The sequence below is a fragment of the Neovison vison genome, chromosome 5, assembly GCF_020171115.1.
Source record: "Neovison vison isolate M4711 chromosome 5, ASM_NN_V1, whole genome shotgun sequence".
Lineage (NCBI taxonomy): Eukaryota > Metazoa > Chordata > Mammalia > Carnivora > Mustelidae > Neogale > Neogale vison.
Genome location: NC_058095.1, coordinates 16,873,860 through 16,892,832, shown reverse-complemented (window position 1 = coordinate 16,892,832; position 18,973 = coordinate 16,873,860). Strand labels below are relative to the sequence as shown.

The window sequence follows — 18,973 nt, the reverse complement described above, 5'->3', positions numbered from 1 at the left end:
AAATTAAAAGTAAAAATAACAAAAACTATAAAGATGTAAATAAATACATGTAAAATAAGTCAACACATATATGTGTTTACTACAAAGATTTATTTACATATACTTACGTTTCCGTGGGTGTATTTGTTATGTATACTTCTGTAGCTAAATGTAATGAATCACATGAATGCATGTAAAATAAATCAAGACAGAGCTGAGATTTTTAAAGAGTAAGAAATAAAAACAAAGATCAAAGACTACAGAAAGGTAAAGAGAGGAACTAGAAGCAACCAGCACAGGAGTGTTTCAGAGATAAGAATAAAAATAAAGTAGAAAATAAATAATATAGTAATTTAAAAGGAAGGTGTCCAGGGCACCTGGGTGGCTCAGTTGTTAAGTGTCTGCCTTGGGCTCAGGTCATGATCCCAGGGTCCTGGGATCGAGTCCCACATCAGGCTCCCTGCTCAGCGGGAAGCCTGCTTCTCCCTCCCCCACTCTCCCTGCTTGTGCTCCCTCTCTCGCTGTCTCTCATTCTGTCAAATAAATAAATAAATTCGTTAAAAAAAAAAAAAAGTCAGTTTTGCCTCACCATTGTCCTCTGATGGAAAGATCACGTTTGCCTCTCTGTGCTTCGTTTTCCTTACCTGCTGATGTCTTCCCTCTCCTGTGTGGTCTTACCCTTTCCATTAAAAAATTTAAAAATTCAAGCTGGTCAGCAGCTAGTCAGCAGCATTTATATTTTAATGAAGTGGAGAGAGTGCTGGGCTTAACAAGTCAGGCCCCCCAGGTGACTTTGATTAGGAATGGATGGGATACAGGTGAATTCAGAATGCCCATCAAGGTCAAGGGCACATCAGATGAGGTCAGGCATCCCATGGGAAGGGACTGGGGAGGCAGAGAGCTGTCTGCTACGACCCGATCCCCCAGGAGGAGGCACTTCTCTCCCCACCCCACCCCCCACTTAGGGCCTTCAGCTCAGCATATCTTGCTCACCCGCCATCTCCCTTCCCCAGGTGGGCCTTGACCCAGGATGGCTGAGCCCCGCCAGGAGTTCACTGTGATGGAAGATTCTGATCTCTCCTCCCAGGGGGGCTACACCCTCCTGCAAGACCACGACGGGGACGTGGACCACGGACTGAAAGGTGAGTACACAGCTGTGCACATCCAGGGGCCCAGGCACAGCTCGGGGAAGGGCTGGCCGGAGGCGTGCCCATGGAGATTTTAAAAGGAATTTTAAGTAGTTCTGCTGGCTTGTCAGCGGAGTGAAGCCTCTTTAAGGGCCAAGAGAACTCAAAACATGAGGCTCTTGGAGAATGCACCTTTCCAAAGGAGAGTTTGACACATGGGCGGACCACAGCGTGACACAGATTCCGGGGTGTGTGTCGGGGGGTGCTTGTCAGTCTGAGGCTGGAGCCTTTAGCCACATCGATTCACCTTTAAACCTGCCACATGTATTAGCAAGCAGAGCCCTCGGCTTGGGACATTATTTGTGTGTCCTCCTTACGAGCCTGTCTGGGCCCTATTTCAGCAAGAGCCGGTCCACTCTGGGATCCCCGCCGTACCTACCCTGACAGACTACATCCTCAAACCTCCAAATACTTACAGTACAGTCTTTGGGCCACATTGTCTTGGCCTCCTCCTCTCCCCTGCCAAACACATGTGTTTCATGGCACCGACCACGGAGCCTGGGGAGGCCCGTTGGAGAACACTGTGCCCTCTTTCCGGCTTCAGATGCTGTGCTCTGCGTCCCTGCCTGCAGCTCCAAGCGGCCCCCGTGTAAGGATTCCGTCCCTGTCCTCCAGACCCATTTCTAAGGAGACAAAATAGCAAACAGCCTGCTGTTTGTCCTCTGTTCATGCTAAGAAGGATAAAAACACTTTGCAGCCCGTGTATGGAGTAGCGGCCTAAGTGGCAGAGCTCCGAGGTAGAAGTGGTCCCCTCGGGGTACCTCTGTCCGGGAAGGTTCCTTGCAGGACATGGGGTCACCAGGATGTCCCCTGGGTTGGGAAGCCTGAGGAGCCATAATTCCTACTTGTTGGACTTCCCGTAGGCCTGGTTCCAAAGACGACATCCGTCTCTCTGTTTAAGCAGAGAATGTTAAGAGTCAGAGGAACCCAGGGATAGGCCAGGTGGGCTCCCGGCAGGAGGAGGTGAAGGAAGAGAGGGCACACTGTCCTGGGGAGCTCAGAGGCTGCCCCCTGGCCTTCTTGGGGCCTCCTGAGCCCAGGTGCTGGGGGGAGGGTGGGGGGAAATATCCATGCCAGCCAAGTGTCCCAGGGGGCCACACCTGCCCTCCAGATGTCAAGCTCCAAATGGTGGCCAAAAAAATTGTGTGATTTGACCTCTCGCTGTCCATAGCCCAGCTCGGGCGGGAGCTGCAATGAGGAAAATCTGCTTTTTCCTTTCAGTCCTGCTCGCTCCCTTCCTCCCTTTGTCCCCACTGTCTCCTCCTCTCCCGAGTTCTCCTTTTCCTCCTCCTCCCCTTTCTCTTCCCACCTTGTTTTTTCTTCTCCTACTGTCTCACCCATGCCCCTCCCTCTATAACCGCTTCCCCTTTTCTGTCCCCACCCTGACCCCAGCGTGTGGAATGAGAGGGGTGGTGACCCTCAGGACCTCCATCCCAAAGGCAACCTCACTTTCACCCCACAGCCCTCCCTGGCTGAGGCAGCTTTCCGGGGAAGCCAGAGTTTGCCTTGTTCTCTGACCCCCTGACCTCCTGCCTGGGGCCCTAAGAGCTCCTTCCATCTGAGGACCTGAGCCCACACATCCCCACGCAAGTCTGTGCTGTGTCAGGATGACCGTCCCTGCCTCCACACTCAAAGAGTCACCATTTGGGTGACAAAGTCTGTGAACCCCCTGCTTATAAGGGAATGTCCTTGAAATGGTAATTCGGGCATTTTTATAGAACTCTAGGATTGCAAAGGCCTTCACCACCAATGTCTCGGGCAATGCTCACCCTAAGTGCTGAGGGCAGCTGTTACTTCCCCTGGTTGACAGATGACAGGCAGAGCTCCCTCCCCAAGTCACAGGCTGCTCTGCTCCATGTCGTCCCTTCTGCCCCTTGTCACTCAGCCGGGTCCCCTGGGAATCCCTCACGGGTAGAATCCAACTTAGAATCACCAGGTACTGAATTCTGTCCCATATGAATTGCCCCAGTGACCCTCTATTTAGAGTAGGCTGGTTTAAATATTAAATTTAAAATAGATACAATGTTGCAAAGAATGTACCATAATAATGTGGGATGTTAATAATTGGGGAAGCTGGGTTGTGGGGTATCGTCTCCGGAGTTTGCTGTTTTTCTGTAAATCTACAACTGTTCTCAAATAGAAATTTCATTTAAAAAAAATCTGGGAGAAAAAGTGATTTTTACCATTCCTGCTTTTTTGGAGGGGAAATGAAATTCAATTTGTAAAGTTAGAACAAGTTTACCAAGTTCTTTTGTGTCTCAGAGTTGTCTAAAGTATGCTTCCTAAAACCACTCAATTCTTTAACATAAAACATGATCAGAAGATCTATGCTAAAACATATCATAAATATATATATATATATGCAAAATTTAAGTTGCTAACCTTTTTGTCGCTGATGTGAAAGGAAAACATTTGTAGATGGTTTGCTTACTGAAAGAGTATACTTCCCAAGAAATCAAGTGATACTTAGGAGATTTCCATAGTTCTTATCAAATTTGTTCTTGCTTCTAGGAATTTAGAATGAGTTATTTTTATACGGGGGGTAAGTGGTATGACTTGGCAGAAGATGTCACTTGACTAGCAACGTCTTAGATAAGTGACAGACTATTTTGAATAATGACAAGAAACCACGTATCAAATACTAGAACCAGGAGTATTTACGTGGAGGCTCCTAATTGGACAAGGACTCCATAAGGTCAAGAGCTGCCGGGCGGGGGAGGGGACGGGGTTTAACTGATAGAATCAGGCACTCTAAGGAATTAAAAGGTGTTCATGGGTTAACTTCTTAGACCTTCCAGATAAGACTTTCGAAAGAGGCTTCTTCCTCCTTCTTTCCCTCTCTCCAAGAATTTAACAAGACTCAGGCAAATGGTGAGGCTGGCAGGCTTGGGACCCAGCCGGGGAAGGGCTGTCCCGGGGACCAGCATGCTTGGGCCTGAGCTCGCACAGTCAAGGCCGGTTAGTAATGACCAGACACGGCAGACAGTAAGCAGATGCTCCCTCACCATTTGTCCAAAGCCTTCTTAAGGTAGTTGGTGGGTTTTTGCCAGCCCTGGGGCCAGGCTGCTCGGTCTGTGCTGGAAATTTGTTTAGGATGAGCCCTTCTTTTGGCGGTATGGTTGCCCCCATTGCTGGGTACCCAGTGTCGGCATTTTAGCAAAGGGTGTCTGGTCTCACACTGGGGTTGAACATGACTTGCCTTTTCTCATTTGGGGTTACTTCTTCGTGCCCCAACCAATGCTCCCAGACCCTGGCCTGAAACGGTCTCCAAGGCTGCCCCCACCACAGGTGGAGTGGCTTTCCTGGAGCCCACCAGAGCCTCCTTGGCTCCGGATTCTGCAAGGACAGTTGTCTCATAGGTAACCATGGCTGACATTTCAGGTGTGACTCCGGTCCTGTCGGTCTGTCCCTGGAGATCTTTCTATGGAAGGAGCGGAGTCAAGTCCAGACTCACGGCCAGAAGTCCAGTTAGAAGGCGCAATGTCTGCCCTGAGCTCATTCCTTTTCAGAGGAAGGAGTTGGATCTGAATGTTTTTGCAGGCATCTACTTGTCATCAACGAGGGGTAGTGATCTCCCAGACCCCTCTCTGTCAGGAAAGACGCAGCAGTGGTTTATTTGCGGCTTGGCTTGGTAGTATCGGCCGCCCTTTTGTTAGAAGAGGCCTTGCCTCCTTTGAAACCGCCAGCTGATTAAAAGGCAGTTTCTCTTCTCGCCCAGGAACGAGCATCTTTGCCTGATGACCCTGGTATGGGAACACAGTTGTGTTGGGGCCGGGGTGGGATCGGTGACTGTATCATGTGGCCACCTCCCATCCATCTGGGTTCCACGCTAGGGGATTTTCAGGTCTGAAAGACCCTGCTCCCCATTTCCTCCTGAAGACGAAAGGAGGGGTGGGGAGAGGCCGCCGTCCTGAGCGGCTCGTTGTGTATGTTCCAGAGTCTCCCCTGCAGACCCCCGCTGATGATGGATCTGAGGAACCGGGCTCTGAAACCTCGGATGCTAAGAGCACACCGACGGCCGAAGGTGGGCCCTCCTCTCCCCGCTGCATTCAGACAGCCGCCCCCTGCCTCCAGCCTGCGCTTAGCCATGCTTTCAGCCCCGCGTGCCGCCCTTCCCGGCTGCGTCTTCTGCCGCCTGTCCCTCTGGCTGAGAGTCATGCTTGTTCCGTGCTTTGCAGGATGGGCTCGGGCCCCGGAATGTGACAGGAGCCAAGCCCTGCTTTGATGCCTTGCTGACCAGGGCGAGATTTGGGCACCTTCGTCGTGTGGGCGCTTTGAGGTGGCCGCATTTGCAGAGGCTAGGATCTGCGGCAAAGCGGGGCCTGAGCACGGCTCCACAAACCCCTGTTCCATGTCGCTATCCTCCTGCACTCCTCCAGAAGCCCCCACCCACTTTATCTTCTTTCAGGAGCCACCAGGTCCCAGAGCAGCCATTGGGCTGAAGAAGGGGCCAGCTCAGTGCACATCTCCAAGCTCACATGTTGGGCCTGGTATGGTTTAGTTTCCTTCATTTCTTCGGCTCTGGGCTTGGTCCGGGCCTCTAGACCTTGGCCAGGGTGTTCGTTCCGGCACATCTCCTACCCTATCCTCTCTAGACTTTTGGTGTCCAGGTTATTAGAAAGCTCCTCATGTATTTCCTGAAGAGCTCCTTGGTCCTGATATTGACCACCTGCTCTTGCTTCCCATCTATGTCCATCAAGACTGCATTTGATTTCAGATCATGGAAAACCCAACTAGCTGCAGCACAGATATGAAGAGGCTTCTGTGTCTCACGTAAAGATGTCTGGAGGGCAGCAGGTCCCCAGGGTCATCAGTGCTCTTCTGTCTTTATCTGCTGCCATCCTGAACAGTTGGATTGTTGCTTCATGGTGACAAGATGGCTGCTGCACCTCCAAGCATCACCTCTGCTTTCACAGCAAGAAGTAGCCAAGCAAAGCGGCCAAGAGGGCCCTGAAACCAAACATTTTTCCTTTTTTATTAGGAAACCAAGAGTTCTGTGACAAGTCCCAGCTGGCTAACCCCCACTTATGTCTCATTGGTCAGAGCTGAGTCTCATGGATGCCCCTGGCTATAAGCAAGAGGCTGGAACACGGAGCATTTTGTTTTCTGACTCATAATTCAGAAATCAAGGGAGAGGGGCATTGAGGATGGCTTTTGAGTAACCAGTCGATGGCATCTGCCCTTCCATCTCTCCATACATCCCCCAGGAGGCCTCTCAGCACTTCTCCTGGCCTTGCCCATGGCTTTGGAGGCTGTCACAGGATGAAAGCCTGGCCCAGCATCTCCCAAGTGTCCAAGTGTCCACTTTTGAATGAATTTATAAAGCGACTGCCAAGTGCCTGCTGACTGCTTGGCATAAGGGTGCGTCTGTGGGGGAGAAAGTGGGTGAGGCCCTTCCCCCGTGGTGTTCAGCCTAGTGAGGAAAATACCCATGCCTAGTGCTCGTTGCTCTTCTTCTTAGGGCCAGTGATGCAAGACATTTCCCGCTGATCTTGTTAGGACAGTTTTGCAAGTTGCTACCGCCCTGTGAAGGCCCTCAAAGCCTAACGCCAGACTTCATGGCAACCTCCCAAATCATGGTTTTCAGTGCTCCCATCAACATTATTCTGGAAGAATCTTCCAGCCAAGTCTCGCTGCACTCTGGATGCTGTACATGTGTGGGCCCCAAGAGCTTCCATTCCCACCCCACGGGGAAGGGGACCCTGCAGGCGGTAGGTTTTGCCAGGCTGCTCTGTCTTTCCCGAGACGACCATAATTAAAATGGGTTCCATTTGACTAACTGACTCAGACTCTTGGAAAGCTTTCAAAGCTGACAACTCCTTCTGTCTGCCTGAAACAGCCTTCGGGTGTGCTAGGGCTGTGCTCGGGGAGATCTGCGGATTTGGTAGTGTTCAGACTGACAGCCGTTCCTGGTGGTGGGTTTTTACCTCTGGCCTCTGCTCTGAAGGTGGACCATTTGTTGTCAAGGACTGTTGTCAAGCACTGAACTCTGGACAGGACCCGCCTGTCCAATGCCCCCACCTGCCCAGGGGAGTCTGTGCTTCCAACCATCAGTCATGGGCTCAGGGGACAGGGGGCTTGGAGCTAGGAGCAAATTTGCTGCTCACCTGGCAATGACACTCCCATTTCACAGATGAGGAAACAGACCCAGAGGGCAAAGGTCTTGCTCCAAGCCTCACAGCGATCATCTGCTATTCAGCATGCCTTCTTTCAAAGCTCCTGGGCCCACCCCCAGCAGTCTCTCTCACTGCAGTGTTGACATGGGGGCTGTGCCCAGCAGATGGCCTGGGCATCTCACGAGCCGGGGCCACCAAGCAGGGTACGAATGTGCTTCCATCGAAGACATCAGGCTCTGGGCCCTGCTTTGTGGTGTTGCTTTTTTGCATGCCGCTGAGTCCCCTTCTGCCTCCCTGTTCCTGCCCGCTCCCACACTAGAAGTAAGGTGAGGGGTGGGCCTGGCTCCTCCCAGCCCCCCTTAAGGAGACTCTCGGTTTGCAGACGTGACAGCGCCCTTAGTGGATGAGGGAGCCCCCAGCCAGCAGGCGGCCGCTCAGCCCCACACGGAGATCCCAGAAGGAGCCACAGGTGAGGGTGACTCCCGTGGCCGGGCGCCCGGCTGCCCTGCATGGAGGAGGGGCGTGAACAGCGGTGATGCTCTCCCCGAGCGAGGCAGCCACGTGGGTGGATGCCGGGGTCTGGGGTTCTTGGGTCGTTCCGAGTTTGGTGCCTTGATGCCCTCTTGCTTCCTTGGCTGCCTGCCAGCCTCTCAACGGACCGAGGCCCTTCTGGAGTCCCTTCCAGCTTCTCTACTGTCTCAGCCCACACATCAGCTCGGAGCACTCGGCCAGGTCCTCTGAGGCAGGCCGGGGTTGGGGGGGGCAGATTCCGCCTTCTTCAACCCCCAAGCTCAGTCTCGCCTCCTGCTGGGACTCTGCCCAGTGACAGAGTCATCTCCTAGTGGGCATTTTACCGCCAGGGGCCCCCCCAGCGCATGGCAGGTTCTTAATGGGACAGACCCTAAGGAGTTCAGCAATGGGATCTAGCACCCATTTCTAGGACTGTTGCACTGTTGCTTCAAACGTGTTTGCACAGAACAGGCGTGACCAGACTCTCCTGTCTACGCAGATGATGGGGGTAGCTCAGTCAGGGCGCCGCCCAGAGCTCGTGAGATGACCCCAGGGCCGCCAGGGGCCCTCAGAGCTGCCCGTGCCCTTGGGAAGTGGCGCACTAAGCCCAGAGTGCTTGCTGTCATCCCCTTCTCATCCTCCTCTTCGGGTTTCTGTAAAGTCTCAGCGGTTAGCTGGCGATTTGGGGATTCTTCAGCAGGACAGGCTGGAGAGTGCTGGACAGGATTTCACCAGCGGTGGAGAGTGGGGGAAACGTCCCCAGACGGGAGTCTCCTTTCCTTCCCGAAGACAGTGCTCATGGCAGCCACTTGGGAACTGCAGCCTTTTCTTGGGGCTCCGTTTGTGGAGAGCACCACCCCCCACCATGCAGAGGTCCCGCAGCAACCCCCCCCACAAGCTCATCAAAGTAGTTTCTGCTTTGTGAGTTGGTCTTTTGAAATGGAGAGAGGCGGAGCCTCATCCCAGCAGCGAAGGTGGCTTGAAGGCCGTGGAATGACTCATGGACTGAAATGTTGGATAACCCGATTTTTGTCTTCCCCGTCCCAATGCAGCTGACTCAGTGGGGGAGCCCGTCTCCTCCCGTGTGAAAACTGTAGCCTGCTCTTGACTTCGTCATCTCTCCTCGGTAACCGAAAGTACTCTTGTCTCCTCAGTGGCAAAACGCAGTCTGCAAGTGCTGCGCGGCATGCCCGGTCCGATGCAGTAGCCCAAGCTCATTCGGGATTGCAGCCCTCCCTTCTGGGCCTGGGGAGGCGGGGGGAGGCGGGAAGCAGGAAAATTCTTCCCAGATTGGCACTACTGGGAGTCAGCTTCACAGGCTCTGCTGTGTTTAAAGTTGACTCTTTCTCTCTCGTGGGAGCACTTCCAGCCCCTGTATCCCTGTTATCCCTCCGCAGGTCCCTCCCCCTGCACTGGCTTCCAGCAGACACTTCTCTCTCCTCGGCCCCTTGGAATCTGAAGATCCACCCAGCCTTACTGTGCCAAGGCTGGCTTCCATTGGTGGCCTACTGGCCACGGTCCGAGGCACCTCCAGCGACTGCTGCCCCGGCCTGTATCAGGTCTGTGGGAGACACACATTCTTTGCCCAAGCAAACCTGGGGTATGTTGACTAACCTCATGGGCTGAAGCCACGCCCCTTCACTCTACCCCCAAATCAGGGCCAGCCCATCTCTCCTGGTTTTCCTAGGTGGGATTCTGACAGCAGTCCGCTGTGTCTCTAACCCCAGGGGACACACACCAAGTATCTGAATGGTGCCTTGAAACTATTTCAATGGGACTGTGATGGGAGGTGGCCCCGTAGCTGTCCTCCACATTCCCAAGCCCCGTTTTCCACCTTCTGCATCCTCAATGAGGTAGAGAGATTTCAGAGTTGGGGAACTTGTGTCCAGCTATCGTGTTGGATGCCCTGTACCCTAGTTTAGTCCTTGCTTGGGCGTGTCACAGTTGCTGTATCTTGGCGCACTGATGAAACTTCTCCTTGGAGGTCCTTTTGGGGGTGTGGTGTGGCCACCCCACTGCAGGAACCCCTGCCTTGTTGGGATGGGAGCCCTTGCCTCTGGGGGCTTCAGAGAGAGAGTGACGGCCCTGCCACCATCACGCATCCAACCTGCCCCCTTTGGTTTCTCTGGGGACCCCCTTGCTGGGAACCGGGAGGGGGGAACCTCAGAGTTACCAGCAGCTTTTAATTTCTGACATGCGCCCAGGCCAAGATGGTCAACCCTGCCCTGGCCTGTGAGTGCAGCGACTTCCCAGTGCTCCAGCAGTCCATGCCCACATGTGCTCTCATAGTCTCAATCTCCAGGACTCCATGCCACTCAGCTGGACTTGCTGTCAGTCCAAGGCTTTCCCTCATGGCCTTGTCAGAAACTCAGACCACATCTATGCTTGGAGCTGCCTTTCCTGGACGGTTGGCTGTTGTTGACATGGAGCTGTCACCATCTGACATCGTGGGTGGCACAGTGCCAGCTGGTGAGGGCCCAGAGGGTGGTCGTGTTCATGGCCTGGCAGATGGGGAGCCCACTGCCAGCCCCCTCTATGCTCCCTGCAGCTGTTCTGGGACGGCCTGTGGGCTAGGTATTTGTAAGGTCACTGAGCAGCTGTCCAGGGACCCCGAGAATCGTCCTTTTCCCTCATCCATGCTTTCTAGGGTGGGCCCAGGCTGGTCACTTGGCATTTCTGTCGTAGGTGTAAAATCTTAAACATCACAGGGCTGGGAGGAACAACTGGTCGCTGTCCAGCCGGCCACTCGTAGACCTCTCTTCGGGGTGGTGGCTTTCTCTGTCCGTGTCCGTTGGGGCACGGGCGTTCTTCTGGGGCCATGAGGCAAGCGCGCGTCAACATGTGGCCAAGTTGCTTTATAGACCCTTTCTTCAGGACACTGGTATCCGTTGTCCAGAGCAAAGTCCTAGTTCTTCATGGTACAGAAATTAGCATTGCTGTAAGGCGTACTGATTTTGGGGCTGTCGGAGATGTTGTCTCCCTGAGCAGGAGCCCAGGACATCCTCAAAGCTGCTCTCTGGCACCGCTGACCTCCCTCTAAGCAGGGGCCCCTCCTCCTCGCATGTGGTTAGAGGTGTTTGCCCCGTCATTTGGAGACAAGAAACCAAACAGCTCTGGGGCGCCTCCCATATGCCCGGCATTCAGCCAAACCCATTCACTCAAGTTCTCGTATTAACCATCACTCCCGTCGTACGAGACAAGCCGGTGTCATCACCTAGGGGTCTAGATGAGCACATGGGCTCAGAGAGGTTAAGTAAACGGTGGTGCCTGGTTGTGAACCCCAGCCTGACTCTACGGCCCTAGATAATTAGTGCTTCCTTGTACCCTCAGCGCCTCTGGAGCCCTGGCTGGGGCTGGGAGCGCACCTGCCGCTCACACCTGGTTCCGGGGTCAAAGGCTGAGCGCAAACTGGCTCTCTGACCTCACCCCTCCTGTGTGAGTGGGGCACTCGGGCCCCTGTGCCCTGCAAAGAAGGTGTTTCCTGCAGGATCATGGTCATGTGGAAGGGGTGTGGGTGCGGTGGGGTTCACTAAGTGCTTTCATCCACATCCACATCCCCAGCAATAATGTTTGTGAAGAGCCAGAGGGGCCGCCCCTTGGTACTTCATAAGATGTGCCTTTCCTGAATGTTCTTGGAAAAATCCCGGAAAATGCAAAGAGCTTTGTTTCCAGCAAACGGTAACTGTCTTTGCTTCTATCTTCTTCATTTGCTGACCATGAAACAGCCGAGGAAGCAGGCATTGGAGACACGCCCAACCTGGAGGACCAAGCTGCTGGACACGTGACTCAAGGTCAGTGGGCTAGAATCCCCGACCTGGCGTGGGGGTTGGGAGAGGGGAGACAGAAGCACTCCAAGGGGGCTCCACCCTGTAAAGACAGTCTGTACCCGGGCCCAACTTCATGAGGCCAGACTTCTAGGAGTAGGTGCTCATCGAGGTTGGGCTATTTAGATAAAGAAAGAGCTCTAGTCCCTTTTTTACCCCCTTAACACAATTTCTGGGTGATACCTAAGCTGTTTAGTGGGAAGTCAATAATGTCCCAACAGAAACACAGAGATGCAGGACGGGTGATTTCCTCTGCAGGCTGCCCTCTGGCCTGTCCCGGGAGCAGGGCCTCAGCCGTATCCTCACCCAGCAAATTCTTTTCAACTTTCTCCTGGGCAACCTTCAGACCTTATTGTGATGCTCTCTTCTCAGAGGCCCAAACTGCCGTGTTCAAGGAAGCCAACTTTCTGTGAGCATTTAGCACACGTGTTTTAAGAACTTAATTTTATAAATCCTAAAGATTCCTTAATCTCAGGAAATGGAGACCTCTGATAGAAAGGGAGACCTTTAGGTTTGTTTTCTATCACTCGCTGCGTCAATGAACTCGACAGTGTACTGTATCACGAGGAAGTTTCTAGAATGCCAAAGAGCTAAGAAGACCCTGTTCTCTCCAGAAAATGATGTGGGATTTGTCCAACATTTAGTGCTGCTGCTGGGGCCCGCTGGCTTTAGGAGGACCCTGGTCCCAAAGAAGGGTCTCGATGAGGGTGTTTTGAAGTTTAACTCCACGTGAGAGGGGTCTGTGCCCCACAGCGGGCTGATGTGCTCAACTCATGTGGCACAGAGAGGCGTGTTTTCATTTTTAGGCTTACAAAGAGCTTCAAAAAATATTAGAAGGGATAATGAATGTAAGGGGGAGCCCTAGCCTGTGCGTTACAAACAGACCCTGCCTCCTCTTTCTTTTAGGTCATGGTTTTCAACTTAGGTAAAATGAAAGGCTTTTCTAACATCTGAAAAGACTGAAAGATGAAAATGATCATCTGAGATGATCATTTATTTCCATAGAAAGAAGTGGATTTGAGTTTTTACCCTACGAATTTTTTTTTAAGATTTTATTTATTTATTTGACAGAGAGAGAGAGCATAAGCAGGGGGAGCGGCAGGCAGAGGGAGAGGGAGAAGCAGGCGTTGTGCCAAGCAGGGAACCTGATGCGGGACTTAATCCCAGGACCCCAGGCTCATGACCGGAGCTGAAGGCAGATGCTTAACAACTGAGCCACCCAGGCGCCCCTTCCTACACATTTTTACTACAGGCTATGCGTTTCTGCCCTTATGACATATTCCATGCAATGAAAAGATCAGGCCAATGTCTTTATTTTTGTGCTCACTGACTTCTTCCATTTTTCCGTCAGTGGCTTAGAACCACATAGATACAAAGATGAATACCAGATAGACACTGGCTGTGGGAAGTGGGCACCAAACCCGGGAAACATGGAGGTTTCTACCTCTGCTCCCAAGACCAGCACCTCTTGCCTTGATGCGAACTGCTGGTCCATACTGACAAGGCCTCTGCCCTCCGGTGAGGGCAGTGTGAACCCGTGTGAAGCCTGGACACATGATCCACAAACACATCTTATTTCCCAAAGACCTGTCATCTGTTTTCAGATTTAGGAAGAGCCACATAACAATAGCCCTGTTACTCGATCTTGAAGTTTCTGCAGCGGAAGGCCGCCCGTGTCCTTGAAGAACCTAAGATAGACGAGGCTGCTTCAGGATGGCACCCAGGGAGCTGAGTATCAGGTGTAGGAAGGCCTCACCCATGTCCTGCTCACAGTGGGGGGCCACCTTTTGTCTGTGTCATGAGGACCGGGGCCTCCTGAAGGGGAGGTGAGGGGACTGTTTATCCAGAGTCCAGAGGCCTTCCCCTTGGTGGGCCACATACTGTTTACCTCAGACCGCACCCCCCACCCCCCACCCCCAGATGACTGTGGTGTTTACTACTTAGGAGCACCTCAGAGCATCGAGGAGCCGCACGGACTCTTCTCCCAGCCTGGCTCCGGCCTCCGGAAGTCTATGCATGAAGTTAGGTTCAGTCAAACTCACACACACACACTGTACCATCAAGTACTGATGACTTTTCAAGGCGTGTTTACTGTTTACATTTGGGGCCTTTGTCTCTTTTGTCATGAGGGTCGTTCAGTCTTCCGGTATATCAGTACAGTCACATTCTGACCACGAGCAATTTCTAGAAAGCTCTTTCCAGAAGGCAGGGAGACCTGGCCCACCACGAAGGTGTAGATAAGCACCTACTGTGCGCGCAGCCTCCGGCCTGTCGAGCTGGTTGGTTGACGAGGCCTCGTGGCCTTGAGACACGTGCTCCTATTATCTGTTCTTCCCTCTGTTTCTCCCGGGGACCGACGGACGGCCCCAGTAAGGTGCCCGTAGACCCCGTGGAAAGCAGAAATGAGCCTGTCTTCCTGACACCAGTTTGCTTGTGTCATGGACATTCCCTTGCCTCTCTTCCCTGAGCTGCTCCAGTCCCTGAATCTTTGGGGTCCTGCGCTGGAGTTGTATGGGTTCTTCTGTGGAGACTAGACGCGAGGTGCAGAGGTTGGGAATTCAAACAAACAAACAAAAAACAACAGAGGATGTGGGTTAGGAGTACCAGAGAGGGTGACTCCTGTCCTTAATATGTGCTTAGGGCTCACGGGAATGCCGCCCGCACGGGCCAAAGAGTGAAGTGTGCCCTCCACCAAGTGCTTGCTAGTCCTGGGACGGGCTGAAAACTGGTCTCGTTGACAATAGTTACAACAACAGCAGCTTTGCCGCGCAGAACCCTTTCCCGCCACAGCGGCCAGCCTCGCCTTATAGATGCAAAAGTCCCCTCCGTGATCCACAACTTGGATAATCTGTTTATAGGAACCTTGTGGCCGGTCTGTTAGCAAAGACTTGAGCCCCGGTGGTGGTGAATTGGGGCATTTTCCAAATCGTAAGGCAGGCAAAAAGGGGAAGTAGAGAGAGGGAGAGAAAAGGGTATCCTCACTGCCCCCAAGCCAGGGCCTAGCTAGAGGCCAGAATCTTCAGGAAGCTCAGGGTCCCTGGAGAGAGGGAGACGCTTCTGTAGCCTACAGATCTCTCATTCTGAGCAATGGAAAGCGACAAGGATGAGCCAGGGTGCTTGCTCCTCTTTCTTCTCCGGCTGGGCTTGTGATGCTGTTTAAACGTCCTTTTCTTATTTCAAGAGTGCGTTCTCTCTCTTAAACAATTAACGCATCCTCGCCAACCTTTTGCCACCGCCGCCTCTTCAGACCCAGAGGAGTTGAGAGTTCCAGGCCAGCCGGGAGAGGTACCTGAGAGGCCCCCAGCCAACGGGCTTGGCTCTCAGGATCAGCCTGAACACGGCAGAGAAGCTTCTGGGGTCTCTGTGCTGCCTCTGGGGGAGAAACGGCCAGAGGCCCCCGCCCTGGTGGTCCCCTGCCCTTCCCAGCATCGCCCCATCTGCGAACCCTCTTCTCCCACAGGAGGCCCACAGGAGCCCCACCAGGAGTGGGGACCCAAACCAGGGGCTGGGGTCGAGGGGGGTCTGGCCTTTCCAAAGCCCACCTCCCCTGGATGTCTCCAGATGGAGTCTGGGGGCGTCAAGGCTGTCCAGGAGAGCCATCCTGGGGAGCCAGGGCACCGTGGAGGTGAGGCCGCCGACCCAGGCACCCTGGGTCTGACAGGCCAACGTGTGTCCTACACACCTGGGGCTCTCATCGAGCCTGACGGCCCCAGGAAGGCCACATGCCAGCCTTTGGAGACAGAAGCTGAGGACGCAGAGGCCAGTCGCCATGGCTTGGAGCCGCTGGAGCACCAGCTTGTGGGAGACCTGCACAAGGGGGGTCCCCCTCTGACGGGGGACCATGGCAAAGAGAGGCAGAGGGGCAAGGACGTCGACGAAGACCGCGATGTGGACGAGTCCTCGCCCCAGGACTCGCCTCCCTCCCAGGTGTCCCCAGGTCTTCAGAGCTCCCCCACCTGCGGCGGGCCACCCCCCCACCCCGCAGTTTCCAGAGGAGCCACTGGCTTCCCCAGTTTCCCAGCCGAGGGTGCCATCCGCCTCCCTGTCGATTTCCTCTCCAACGTCTCCACAGAGATCAAGGCCTCAGAGCCCCACGGGCCCAGCGCAGGGCCCACGGTGGAAGGGCAGGACACGCCCCCCGAGTTCACCTTCCACGTGGAAATCAAAGCCAACGTGCAGAAGGAACAGGGACAGGCAGAGCTGGATTTGGAAGGGACTGCCCTCCCAGGGCCCCCCGGAGAGGAGCAAGAACCCCAGGGCCCTTCTGGGGGAGAGGACACAAAAAAGACTGACCTTCCAGAACCCTCTGGAAAGCAGCCAGCCACTGTTCTGCCAGGGAAGCCCATCAGCCGGGTCCCTCAACTCAAAGGTCTGTGTCTTGAGCTCCTTCGCTCCTCCCTGGCGACCTCGTGGGGCACCTGGGCTGCGGGCACTACCACTGAGCTTCCGGCCGCTCCTTGACTCCCGCTGCTTCCGAGGTTCCCCGGGAGCGTCACTGAAGCCGCCCCGCCGGACACTGCCGCTCACCCTCCCGCAGCCGCCTCCTGCCCTCAGGCTCCGGTAGCACGTGCTCCTCTCATGCTTGCCCGCTGCATGTCACCAACACCCCACCCAGCGCTGTCCACCCTGTCCATTTCTCTGGCCCCCCGGAGGATCCACGATGGTCCATCAGCCCACAGGTGGCTGGAGAGCAGAGCAGATAACAGCCGGTCTGCTTTTGAGGGCTGATTATGGGCCCTACAGTCGTTGTCCAGAACCCTCCCGACACTTCCAAGAGGGCGTAATTAGCCCCACTTTGCACACGAGGAAGCAGGCTCAGAGAGATAAAGTTGCTGGCTAAAGGTTACCAGGTATTAAGTGACAGAGCCCCATTCAGTATCCGGGTGGGTCTGCTCTGAAAGTCACACTCTTCCCTGTTCAGCACAGTGCCTTCTGGAAGGTTCTGAAGGGTGCCCTCCACGCCCAGAGACACACAGGGCATGAGCCTGCCGTCTGCTGCTCTTGTTCGTGGACAGCACATCACATGCGGTAGATGACACAGACACGAGCGTTGGGGGATAGCCCAGAGCTCAAGCTGAGCCTTCGGCCCAACAGCCCCCCACCCTGACTGCCCTGTCTTGCCGCAGGGGAGACAACGAGCAAAAACAAAACATTCCTGTCTGAATCTTCTCTTCCTCCCTTGGGGGAGCCTGGGAACCCCTGTGCTGGGATGGCAGGGACCTCGGGAGCGCAGCAGCCCTTGGGGAGCTGGGGAGGTGGTAGGGGAGGGTTCCCCCCCCCCCCCCCGTGTTGGCATCTCTGTCAGGAAGACAAGGAGGCCAGCGGAGGCCTCGGGTGCATTCATACATTTAGGACATCTAGTGTGTTGGAATTATTCGCAGGGCTCAGAAATCCCTTACTCGAGTGGCCAGTTGCAAACATCTGTTACAGTGTTGTGAGATTTTACTTTCAAGAGAACTTTGAAATAAAATTATTTACTTTATTTCAGGAACTTTATGTAAAAGAACTAAAGGAACTTTATGTATAAAATTAAGGAACTTTATGTATAAAATTAAGGCCCTGAAAAATTCCTGTACTCTCCTATTTAAAAATATCCTAAATTCCAAAATAGTAGGAGACAAATAACTGTGACTTGGCAAATTATAATAGTGTTTCCTGAAGTGGTGTTTTATTGAATACTGGCTACTGATAGATGTGTCCAGGGAAAAAGGAGTTCTGTGGTCCAATAAGTTTGGAAAAAAAGCAGGCAAAGCAAAGTTAGGCAAGGTTTGCTGCAGCAGGACTTGTCAGAGCCTTTAATATTCTAATGCACATTATGACCCTCTGAGAAAGACACAGAGGACAGATTTCCCAAATTTACTTGACCTGACCTGCTGATATCTCCTGGAAGAGGACTTATTCAGGAGTACCCAATCTGCGAAATGCGTATCTAGCAGATGCTTCTGTTGTGACATGGAGGGTAATGGTTGATTTTGAGCAAAAGACGTGAATCGGGTCCACCTGGGGCTCTTATTAAAATGCATATTCAGAGGCCCCAGCTTGAGCTTACAGAGTCTTGGGTGGACCCAGGGATCTGTGTTTTCTCAACCCTTCCTAGTGGTTCTGCTGTGTGGGACTGTGTGACAGTGACTGGGCTAGACTATCAATCCGGGTCACTCCAGAAATCAGTCTCCGGCAGCCAGCAGGAAGCTCCAGGAGACCCCATTGACCTTTCAGCAGGGGGAGTATGGTACTGAGACCAAGAACGAAAGTCTATAATCAGTCTATAATCAGCAAAGAATGTCACCAGAAGGGAAGGATGAGTGCCTTTTCTAGATACGAAAGTCGCCAGCGGTTTGATCCTAAATTCCAGAGATGACCTGTAAAATGTTTGACGATAACTAGTCTGTAGCTTATTTGGGGAATCGACAAGGATTAATCCCCGTGGGAGGGCCCGTAGATGGCAAGAAGACCCTTCCCGGCTGGTCAGGGGTGGACCAGGCTTGTCGAGGGCAGGGCTGCTGGGGCTGGAGGCCATAGCCGCCCTCCCCCCAGCCATTAGTGAGGGACAAACCGCAGGAAGACAATTCATCACCCTGACCCTTGGGAGACAGCACAAGTAAGGGATCCTGCAGGGGTTTGGAGCATAGCTGAGCTGCCCTGACTGTGCCCGAGGGTCTCCAAATGCCCCTCCTCAGAGTGGGGTTGGTGCCCCCTGGGAGAGGCAGACCCTGGAAGAGACAAGGAAGGAGCCTATGAGAGGTGAGGTCTGCACTGTCTGCCTTCCCTGATCGCCCCTGTCACCTGCGTGTGCCTGGAAGAGTTTTCACTGCGTCCCCTCTGCATGTCCCCACCCTTGGCCAGCCTGCTGCCCCCTCTTGTCAGGGTGCGCCAAGCAATGACCCCAGTGTGCTGTGTGGATACTAACAAGGAGAGACAGATTCAAGGGGGAAAAAGTCCACAGGGTTTCCACCCAGCCCAGCTGAGCAGAACACACTGTACCTTTCCCGGGAAATCAGCGCAACCGCATCCAGGTCTTTCCAGGAGCGCTAGAAACAGGTGTAACATACAATCTCATTTTATGTCTTATCAGCTCGCATGGTCAGTAAAAGCAAAGATGGGACTGGACCCGAGGACAAAAAAGCCAAGGTAAGTTGACAAAAACCACAAAACTCTGCCGGCGTCAAGTTTATCAAGAAGCCATGCTTATCTGAATTTTTATATGTAACACGTGGGGAGCCTCTGTCACCGAAGGATGACTGTCATTTAAAAAATGCTTTGTGTTTTCATGCAAACTGTTAAAATTCCAGCATTTATCTACTTTGATGCTTATGCCAGGGAAGGGCGGTCAGCAGGTGAATGAATTCATGCTCCTAAC

General features: G+C 53.5%; 1 protein-coding gene across 10 annotated transcripts in view; it reads left to right on the top strand.

Annotated features, from left to right (window-relative positions):
- Positions 1-18,973, top strand: part of MAPT (microtubule associated protein tau) — a 95,247-nt gene that overhangs the window by 53,379 nt on the left and 22,895 nt on the right. For 4 of the 10 annotated variants that reach the window (XM_044247702.1, XM_044247701.1, XM_044247707.1 and 1 more), the window contains 5 exons: positions 993-1,121; positions 5,104-5,190; positions 7,665-7,751; positions 11,518-11,583; positions 18,689-18,744. In XM_044247702.1, coding sequence (XP_044103637.1) covers positions 1,010-1,121; positions 5,104-5,190; positions 7,665-7,751; positions 11,518-11,583; positions 18,689-18,744 — 408 coding nt within the window. In that variant the 5' untranslated portion in view covers positions 993-1,009. Of the gene's footprint in view, positions 1-992; positions 1,122-5,103; positions 5,191-7,664; positions 7,752-11,517; positions 11,584-14,869; positions 15,986-18,688; positions 18,745-18,973 lie in introns of those variants that run through there. The other 6 variants (XM_044247703.1, XM_044247709.1, XM_044247705.1 and 3 more) reach the window with 3 other exon arrangements.